This window comes from Leptonotus elevatus, chromosome 14 (assembly GCF_054856555.1).
Source record: "Leptonotus elevatus isolate MCC_2025b chromosome 14, RoL_Lele_1.0, whole genome shotgun sequence".
Classification (NCBI taxonomy): Eukaryota; Metazoa; Chordata; class Actinopteri; order Syngnathiformes; family Syngnathidae; genus Leptonotus; species Leptonotus elevatus.
In genome coordinates, this window is record NC_141252.1 from 3,714,404 (window position 1) to 3,725,030 (window position 10,627).

The window sequence follows — 10,627 nt, forward strand, 5'->3', positions numbered from 1 at the left end:
GATGTCTGCTAAAATGGACTTAAGGTTAACTAGTGTGTTAAATCATCCAAAATGGTGGAGAATCTTGGAACTGTGAATCTATATCTGCCATAAATGTTTGTTTTTTAATGAAATGAAACAGTGGTAACAGTCTTTAAGAAGAAGCTTGAAATGGTCCTGATAACTGACTGTTTCAATGGTTCCTTCAGAAATATGCACTTGTTAGCCTTTGAAGGAACAGAAAAAATCAATGAATAATCATATATATGAAACATACAAAGGTCAAGGGGTGCCTTGACAGAGGCGTGAGATCTTCACCTACAAAAAAAAGTATACCGCAATGTAGCTAATAATAAAAATACGCTTTCATTTTTCTCTGGAACATTTATTAAACATAAATCATTCATGTTTTAATGTCAGACAGGCTGTTGTAATGATCGGTAGCTCATCAATAGACAATTGTGAATTTTGACCTTCACCGAATATTGACAGCATGTAAACGTAGTCAATACTTGCACGTTTTCCCAATTTATCATTACACGTGTGTAATGTACAGTGGTGCCCCGAGATACAAGTTTCATTTGTTCCTCCACCACACTCAAAACATTCATATCTCCAAATCATCTTTCCTCATTGAAATGAAAGCATTTTGGCCCAGATTTTGTTATTTTTTAACGGACAAACACAAAGTAATAACAAAATAAATAGAATGTAAAATATAAAAGCGTTTGTGCATCATGATTTAATGCTGCAATCGAATTCAGTGTGGTGCTCCTTCTAGTATGCCCCGCCTTGGCCATCGGGGGGCAGTACTTTATAGTGCGGACTAAAGAAAATAGATTTCTTCTTCTCCTACTACTCAGTAAGTTACTGTACAAAATTCGTTTTTCGTAAAGAATAATATCTGTTTTTGCCACTATTGATGCTAACTGTTAGCATGTAATGTGATTTTTCCATTTATGTTAGCTTTAAGCTATCGGAGGGATGTTCTAAAGGCAGTTTTTAAAAATATAATGAACTCATTTTAGAAACAAATCTCAAAATTGACTTGACAAGGCCTTGAAAGTAACCCTTTCCCCTCGGATAGCATTTCAAAGTCTTGATTACTTGATTGTGGCTGGCTTCAAGTGCAGGACTCTTGGAAAGCGTGGATGATGCTGTTGTAGGCAGGCGGTGGCGTCTGCGACGGCAGAAACCCCTTGAGTCCGTTCCCACCCAGCCAGAAGGAGTTCCGCTTGTCGGGAACCAGGACCGCCGAATCGGCCGAGTCCTCGGGCAGGCTCACCTGGGTGTCCTCGCCCATCTCCAGACTGCCTTTCCTGGGCAGAGGTCGGAACGTGGACGTCTCGGGTCCCGGTTTGCTCCCCAGAGGTCCCACCGGCTCCAGCGAGGGCTGACGGTAGACGCTGAGGAAAGTGCTCCGGTAGAGGCCCAGCTGGCCGTCCGGCGGGATTTGGGAGCGCGAAGACTTGCTGTGTTTCTTGCGGGAGCGTCGGGTGATGCGGGCGGTGGCTCTGCGACGGGACGCCCAAGTCAGCAGGACGTAGACCAGGGCGCCCAGAAGCAGGCCCACCAGCACCGACAAGCAGAAGGCCAGAATCATGTCAGCTGGAAGGAAGACAATGCAGAGTCTTGAGGCCTCGACACGCCAATAGTGTCGGGGCATCGGTATGTAAATGGCAGCCCAAAGTCAGTTGAATCAGTCAAAAATACAAGATTAACACCATAAAAGCTTTGCAGTTACTATATAGTCTATTAAATGACTTGGTGCCTACTACTATTAATTAACACTATTTTCCGTACCTTTTTACAACTACTGTTGCCATGTTGACCTGTTCTCAGATTTTGGGAAATCTAGAAAAAAAATATATAGTGTATATATATGTCTGCTGCTGGCCAGCGATAATTCAAAATTTTCGTCCCACAAATTTTTTTTCAGACGGAAATTAAACCAAAACTAAAATAGAAGCCATTCATTAAGACGATAACGATAACTACAATTGACTGACAATTTCGTCAATGACTAAAACGAAAATGAAAACAAATCAGTGATGAAAATTCACACAACCACTCAGAAACTGTTCACTGCCCTTTATTTAATGTTCTAACATGTTCACATTCATTGTGCAACTGTAAAATTAATCTCAAGCAATTGTGCACTTTTTTTAATTTAGGTTAGTTAGGTTAGGTTTTTAGGTTGTATTAAATGGGTCTTGCGTGTTAAACTACAGTTATAAATAAGTGTGTTATAATTTTCTTTATAAAAGTTGAAATGTATGCTGAAGGAAAATATCGACTACACTGTCAATTTGGTTGACTAAAGTTGCTCTTTTTTAGTTGACTAAAATGACTTTATTTTCATCGACTAAAATTACATTGTAACTAAAATCCAATCAGATGACTAAATTATGACAAAAATTGTAATTTTAGTCAAAAGACTGTAACTAAAACTAAATTAAAATGTTGTTTCAAAATTAACACTGCTGCTGTTTTTTGTTTTTCTCCTGATTATTTTTAAATTACTTTTGAATTTGCGCATGCCGTATACAGCCCACGTCAGCTACCAACCGCCGTCTTCGACTAATGTGGCTGTGCTGCTATAGTTGGCATCTTACATAAAACCTTACATCATCTCCGCTGCTGTGTGGGTTTAACATGGCAGGATATACTCTGAACATTTGAAAATTTGATAATTGTATCAAACTGTCCTTTTAATTCTATATATTTACAATATATATTTTTATTCTTAAAATAAGAAAGTTAATAGTAACGAAACAGCAGTATTCATACATCTAGAAAATTGCTTTTTAATTTTTTTTTAATTGTTACTTTTTTTTGAAAATCTATTTTTATGGCTATACATTAAAAACGTTTTTATTGCTTTAATGTTAAACATTTAATTTTAAAATGTATTTTTTCTTTAAGTATTTTTTCAAGGATTTTAGACCCATAGCTGTGGCGACCCCTGAAGGGAAAACCCAAAACGAAAAGAAGAATCCATCCATCTAGAGATCTTGTAAAAATGGGATATGAATTTTTGTGCTTATTATTTTCTTTTTTTTTAATTACGTAAACAAATGTAACTTTAACAGGAGTCAACATTTGTAAAAATATATAAAGCTGTTATTTTAAAAAAAGAAAAGAAAAAAAAGGTAGACATAGATGTACCAAACATAAGGAATACATACCTATACTGCAGCTGCTAAAAGAAGCTCAGTAATAAGAACGGCATGGTCGTTGAGGTCAACAATACATCCTGCTGGCTATGCTCCAAATATAGTTGACACATTATATAAAGTATGTGTGTTAGATAAAAAAACATAGAAATCAACCAACAGAGTTGTACTCACCTGTATTAAAAGATTTGAGTATTTGCAAAAACGGATGTGTTTCGTTATGTGCCATCTTTTCCCAGCCTTTCCCCCCACCTTCAAGACGAGCTTCTGCTTCTTGCGCACTTTGTCCAGTCGGTGTGGAGGAAACTTTGCAGTCATGCTTCCTTCCTCCCTTTTAAAATTAGCATAGCTTATCTACGTGCCACATAGCGTTGTTTCCCTTTGGCATCATTTCCTCTGGATCGATACCCGTCTTGATGAAACAATGGCCCACTCTCCACTCTGATGCTTTTCAAACTGTTTCCCCCTCAAATATGCGTTCTAAAGAGAACAAGTTTCATAAATCTCGGCGTCCATCACTGGTGCCTCTGCAGGCTATCAAGCTCTCAGTCTCTGTGGGGATTTCCTTCCATTGTTGCTGTGTTTTCCAATTCACTCCAGCTCCAAACCACAAAAGAATACCGGTAACCGTTGGAGAACACTCTACGTTGTGTACTATTTGCTCATAGCTTCATAGCTATCTACAAAATGATGGAAAATTCACTTGTTTATATGCAAATATTTGGGTCTGATGCATGCCCATCCATCAATTGTAAAATTAAACAAGTAAATCGCTACCTAGCTACGTATTTTGCAAAATTCTATGTGAATTTGGCTAGATTGTGGCATTAGTGAAGCTACCAAATACCACCCAACACAAGCGTTCCATATCGAATGAATTGGCGGCTAAAGCACTGTGGCAAAAATTGTATTGTAAGGACAGCAGCAGTGCTAGCATAGTAATAGAGTAATAGTGTGACTGCTGAAACATATTAGCATTAGTTTCTAGTAATGTGACCGCTGAAGTATTAGCATTGGCTAAATACATTATTAGTATTAGTGTTGAGTAATAGTGTGACTGCTGAAAAGTATTAGCATTAGCTTCTGGTGATAATGTGCCTGCTGACAGTATATTAGCAATGGGTAAGTGCATTATTAGCATTAGTATCTGGTAATGTGACTGCTGGAAAGTATTAGCCTTAGCTTCTAGTAATGAATACAAATTAATGCGGCACTATCTCCCTGCATGAAATTATACGGTGAACTACTGAACTGTATGGAATGCTTATGAAATAAGATAAAAACAATAAATGAAGCAAAAATTGTGAGAAGGCAAGTTTGCTGGAGGTCAAAATGAGTTTTGAGGACTCAAATAAACAATTTATCACTATCCGCCATTTTGGTTGTTTACTTTTGCCTCGAACGCTTTCAGGTCGGAACTGGGAAAAACCAACACGGATATATCCGACTTCCGACCATGCAGCATTAGTTGAGCAACTTTTATATCATTTTCACACGACAGCAAGTGATAAAATGGCTGCCTTCTGATATTGATAAAAACTGTTGGATTGTGCTGCTTAACTCATATTCCACTAATGCAATATTAACTAAAATACCATACCATTTGCATGGACCATTCAGAGTATATGATCTCAGTATTGTGAATTGTGACTGACAGAGGTTAGGTGTACATTTTACAGCGAATGATGTCCCGATGGGCTTCACTTTAATAAAAGGTTGCGGAGAAATCAATGTATGCAAGTTAAGCGGGCTTAGCAAGTGGTAACGTAAGATGGCTGCCGGTGGCTACACTCCTCCCAATAGAGAGTAAGCGACTTCATCTTCTGACATCACTCGCTAGGCCACGCCCCTTAAAGGTTCACGTCCAATACAGTGGATGGCCTGCAAATAGCGAAAATGTACCTATTAAAGTAACCATAATGAGGCCTACGCAAGGTACATATGATTAGAATTTAAGTACGCTTAAGCACCCTCAAAAAGGGGCAAAACATGCCTATGTGTCAACTCTTCAGCATTCACAAGAAATTCTCTGACAAATTTGCATTTTCTTGTTGCAGAGTGATCAGGTCGCGCCGCTGGTCAAAACTCTCAGTAAGGGTCAGAGCATCACTGTCAGAGGGAAAATCCATGAGAGAAAGAAGAATGGGCAGGAAGGACCTAATATGGTACGAAGCCACGTGCCTCACAAATGAGGCTGTTACCATGACAATGTGTTTTTACTTTTGTTTTGGCAGTGTGCTTGTCAGCCTGGACACGGATGCTTACCATGGAGACATTGCGCTGTACCTGAACGCTCGCGTCAATTCTCTAGGAGATGTGAACGACTTTGTGCGGCCATCTATTATATTATAAATGATTTAAAATGACATATATTATGTAAATTGCGTTTAACACTGCAGGCTAGAGATTTGGAAATCGGATTGAATGAAGCTCCAGAATTTTGTTAGGTTTGATATAGATCTTTCGAAGGTCTAAGTTGTATTTACCATTTATTCATTGTATTCTAATAGACAGCATTACAAAAGTTTGTATATCTGTTACATTGGCATAAAGTATGCCATATTTATGAAATGTTAACGTAAATGAAATATTACAGGAACATCTGTCCCCTCAGCTGTGGGAGGGAAATATTCACAGAATTACTGCAGATACAGGTCAGCACAAACAGCCACCAAATTTGTAATTTAAATGTTATATTACCAATATCAACCAAACAGCCAAACCACAAGCCAATGAAATACAAATTTCATGCAAAATAAAACTTCAGAACAAGTACGAGTATCTGTTGTACTGCCCCCAGCTGGCCAAGATGGGCACAGAAGGAGCAGCAAACGATGTCCAGTGAAATGATGCGACGACGCAACGTGTGACAAAAATTATTCAAAAGCACAATACTAGAGTGCTTCTCATTAGGGGGGGGGGGGGGTATTTTGGGAGGCTGGAATGAATTTCTTGGATTTCCATTTATTTCAATGGGATTCAATTGATTCGCTGATTATAAAGTTAATAGAACTTTATTTAGTCCATAAATTCTGTTCTATCCTTGTCTAGAGCTGAAAATTACATAGATGCACTGCATTAAGGATATTGAGTTGAATACTACTTGGCACCGTCCAACTATTTTTCTTAACTTTTTTTAAAAATGCAAATCCACAATTGGCCTCTAGATGGTGGCACTCGATTGTGTTTAGCACTGAAAATCGAAGAGAAAAGCAGAACCGCATTGTTGCTGAAGACACCAGAAAGTTTATCTTCTCGTCCTACGTTTTGTTTTACACCTGTAGAAAGGAACTGTTGTAGGTTCATTTTATTATAACCAATATAATGCGCTACATTAGTTCGTTCCATTTGCATTTTATATTACTTTAGCCAAACGTGGCTCTTGTATTAAAATATTTCGGATAAATTATTTTTTTTAAAGCACACAAGTCTCCATGGATATAACTGAATTCACTGTCGCTTTTTAAGATCTTCATTTGAACAAAAATATATGTACAAAAACTAAATACACTTTTTTTTTTTCTAAAACGATAGTAATTACTTCTCGTATCTTCTTTCGCTGCGTTACCATGGAAATCGGGCAACATACTCTCACTTCCGGTGTGCAAGTGCGAGCGAGCTGGACGAAACTACGCAGTAAGAGCAAAACCTTGAAGTTTGTGTCCCTTTTGGTGTTTTTGTCGCCCTTAACTTTACGCAAATGTTTTCCGCAGCGTCGACTCGAGTCAAGGGTCGTTTCGTCGTTTATGTGCGTACAATTCTACACAACGACGTCATCACTCGAAAAGCGTTAAATGTTAGTTGAAGCTAGTTCCTCATTAATTCATCAGCAGTACAACTCATTTTGCTGTCCACTAACACGCTCAAACATCACTGTACGTTACAGTTGGCACACCTGCCAGCTATATTATTGTGTACAGCAGACGTGGCAAAATGAAAATGCACACATTCAAGTACAAGTACAGTAAAACAAGAGGTGCTAAAGGTAGAAGGACTGATTCAACTAAGTATTGGGACGTTTAAATATGGGATTAAAAAAATAGTGTTTTGTTTAAAAAAAAAATGTTGTTTACCAAGAAGAAAAATAAAACATGGTATAAAAAGGTGTTATCAAAAATTAAATCCAACCTGGACAATCTACTATCTTAGATCTTTAAAAAAAAAAAAAAAAGTATACTATTTTATTTGTTAGTCATTCTGTTTAAATGTATATCTTTGAAATTAATAATAACATAAAAATTATATTTGACTGCCGCAGGCCATGGCCGGAGGAAGCACAGCCATTGGACGGCGGAGCCCATGACGTAACCGGAGCATCACAGGCGACACACACTCACACTCAAGACACATTCACACTCAGTCACACACACACATTGTCACACACCCTCAACGACGACTTCATGGCCTGTCCGAGGCGTCGTGCCACAGGATGCGTGGACATCGCTCAAGTGATGCAAAAACTGCAGGGTGAGTGTCTTATTCTTGACTTCAACTATGTGTGTGTGTTTCTGTGCTTGTGTGTGTATCTGCTGTTCTACTGCTGCAAAGCAGTGTACTGCTGATTCAGTGACTGGGCTGTGGGCCAGTCTCAAGTCTCTCTCTCGCGCACACACACACACACACACACACACACACACACACACACACACACACACACACACACACACACACACACACACACACACACACACACACACACACACACACAATGAAAACACACGACTGCAGTACAACACAAGACGCTAACAGGGTAACATCACAGCGACCTAGCCGCAACCATTCAAGTAGTGAAAAACTCCTGCTCCCAATGTATTAAAGTTGTAATGATGCATAGGCATGGAAGTGCTAACTTTGTCATATTGCTGAAGCTCACTCCTGTCACTTTATGTGTGGGAAAGTCATCCCAGTAGCTGAAAACGTCCACTTCAACGGTATCAAAGTTGAAGGGATGCATTGTTGTTGATGCGCTAACTTTGCCAAGTTGGGGAACCTCACTCTAGTCATGTTTTGTCAAAGCAACCTTGTGACCATCAATCCAGTAGCTGAAAACCCCCCCTCAGTCAGACTATCCAATTTTTGTCGATGCATAGGCACCGACATGTTAACCTTGTCAAGATAGGGAACCTCACTCTAGTTGCTCTTTCAACTTTGTGTCAAAACAGTTAAGTCTAGTAGCTGAAAACTCCAACTCAAAGGATATCAAAATTTTGATGATGCATAGGTATTCATATGCTAACTTTTTTAATTATTTTTTATTTGTGCATTTTTTTAAGCTAGGGAACCTCATTCTAGTCACTCTTTGTTGAAGTGACTTGGTGAAAGTCAGTACAGTATCTTCAAACCTTTGCTCCAGGGTGTCAAATTGTTTTCAATGCATAAGTACTTCATGAGATGCTAACTTTGCCAAGCTAGGGAACCTCGTTTTTTTAAAATGACTTTATGACAATCAGTCCAGAACCTGAAAACTCCCGCTCCAAGAGTATCACATTTTTGTCGATTGATATGTACTGATGTGCTAATTTTACCAAGCTGGAGAACCGCACTCTAGTCACTCGTTTACTTTTTGTCATAGCAGCAAAGTGAAATTAAATCTAAGTCTAAGCACCGAGGGTATAAATAAATTTTTTGGGGATGCATACATACTGATGTGCTAACTTAACCAAGCTGGGGAACCTCACTCTAGTCCCTTTTAGTCCAAGAGACTTGGTGAAAGGAAGTCCAGGATCTGAAGACTCCTGCTTCAAATAAAAATTGTTTTTCGATGCAAATTAGGTACTGACATGCTAACTTGCTAAACTGGGGAATTCCATTCTAGTCATATTTTGTCAAAGTGACCTTGTGACAATCAGCCTAGTAGGTAAAACTCCAACTCTTCATTTGGTACACTCATGTTCCATTTATTTAATTTCAATGCACTTTTTTTTTGTCTGTATTGAACAAAAGAGTTTTTTTTTTAGTCATGTCGTGACAACTGTAGCGGGGTTCTGAATGCAGATGAGGTTTGCACAGGAAACAGAGTCAAAGCAGAAATAGGGGCAGCGCTTTGGCACCACAACCACAAATGTTTCATAACTGCCACTCTCGTACCCACTTGTCATTCTCTACAAGCGTAAGCGAAATTAGCTTTCATTTGGAACAGTCGGCGCCCAGTTCACTTCACTTTGACGTTGTCCTAGGGCAGCGCAGTGCGGTAGTGGTTCACATGTCTGCTTCGCAGTCAGTTGATTCAAATGCTGATATTCGGGCTTTCTCACACATTCCCCAAAACATGCGTTCGCATCAATGGAGAAATTGCCTACAGGAATGCTTGTTTGTCGATATGTGCCCTGTGATTGGCTGGGGCGACCAGTCCAGGGTACGCCTCACCTCTCGTCCCAAAGTCAAAGTGTTGGTATGATCCCAACATGGAGTAACGTCTCGACTGGATATGAGCAATACAAATACATTCAATGAGCATCCAAGGCTTAACGTTTCCCTGCCTGCCGTAGGTATAAAATACCACTAGATGGCAGTGTTGCTCTGCAAACATGTTATGCTCCCTCTGCATAACTTAAACAGCCTTAAAGACTAATTTTCTTTAGATTAGTTTACTTTGATTTAATGTTTTGTCTTTAACCCAATTTTTTTAGAATCTCGGTCTTATTACAAAATGCAATCGATGCTTTTTTCCCCTCCTCACAGTTCTATTCACAAGACTGGTTTATTTATTTATTTAGTTATTGTTTTCACGCTAATATTGTGAAATATGGAATAATTGAGACCTAAATATACATTCGTTGATAAAAGTGTATTCTTTGCTTGACATTTTCCAATTTAGTGTTCTTATGTTGAATAAATATGTAGCAACAATCTCTCAAACTTACTGCGTAAATAAATATAATATAACAAGATGTGGAAAAAGTGGAGCACTGTTGGGGTGTGAGTATTTTAATACATTTTGAAGTATGGCTATAAAATGTGGAAAAAGTAATGCAATGTGAATACCTTCCAGGTTCGCTTTCTTTTCTTTCTTTCTTTTTTTAATCTTTGATAAATTTAAAAACATTTCACAATAGTATTTAACTTGTTCTCTCTATGATGGGTTGTTGATATAATTTTGAGGGAAAATTACTTTAATCCATTTTGGAATAATGCTGCAATTACATAAAATAATGTGAAAAGCACATACACTGAATCTGAAAAGTATTCACAGGCTTCACTTTATTCCGCATTTAGTTGTTTTTGCAAAAAAATTAATTCCCCCAATTTAAATTAATGTAATCAATTTTGGAATAAGGCGGTAAGCCTTTTCCATGTTCGCATTATTTGGGGGAAGTTGAGAAGTTTAAAATTCTTCATTTCTGGAATAACACCGTAAGTTACATTCTGTTAAGGCAAGCATTGTGAATATATTCCATATGGTCTGTATTATATTGTGGCGTGCGTGACATCATCACTCCAGTGTCACTAACATGTGCTGGACTGAGCGCCTG

The 10,627-nt window shown here is 38.4% G+C and overlaps 2 protein-coding genes and 1 long non-coding RNA gene across 4 annotated transcripts in view; 2 read left to right on the top strand and 1 right to left on the bottom strand.

The window, feature by feature from the left end:
* Window positions 1-340: 340 nt before the first annotated feature.
* myct1b (myc target 1b) lies at window positions 341-3,693 on the bottom strand. Of its 2 annotated transcripts, XM_086095120.1 has the most exons (3): window positions 3,330-3,391; window positions 3,168-3,242; window positions 341-1,587 (listed from the first exon to the last, which is right to left on the bottom strand). In XM_086095120.1, the coding sequence occupies exon 3, from the start codon at window positions 1,580-1,582 to the stop codon at window positions 1,103-1,105; it is 480 nt and encodes a 159-aa protein (XP_085951246.1). In that variant the 5' UTR covers window positions 1,583-1,587; window positions 3,168-3,242; window positions 3,330-3,391; the 3' UTR covers window positions 341-1,102. The 2 variants fall into 2 exon arrangements, with proteins under 2 accessions (XP_085951246.1, XP_085951245.1); XM_086095119.1 differs by lacking the exon at window positions 3,168-3,242 and having other exon boundaries at window positions 342-1,587; window positions 3,330-3,693.
* On the top strand, window positions 3,626-5,487 carry LOC147162610 (uncharacterized). The gene is made up of 3 exons (XR_015097112.1): window positions 3,626-3,778; window positions 5,213-5,320; window positions 5,390-5,487. It is a non-coding gene; the product is annotated as an uncharacterized LOC147162610 (long non-coding RNA).
* Window positions 5,488-6,749: 1,262 nt separating this feature from the next.
* The window catches only part of syne1b (spectrin repeat containing, nuclear envelope 1b), a 104,233-nt gene continuing 100,355 nt past the window's right edge, over window positions 6,750-10,627 (top strand). The window contains exons 1-2 of the mRNA XM_086095349.1: window positions 6,750-6,791; window positions 7,414-7,622. Coding sequence (XP_085951475.1) covers window positions 7,556-7,622 — 67 coding nt within the window. The 5' untranslated portion in view covers window positions 6,750-6,791; window positions 7,414-7,555. The remainder of the gene's footprint in view (window positions 6,792-7,413; window positions 7,623-10,627) is intronic.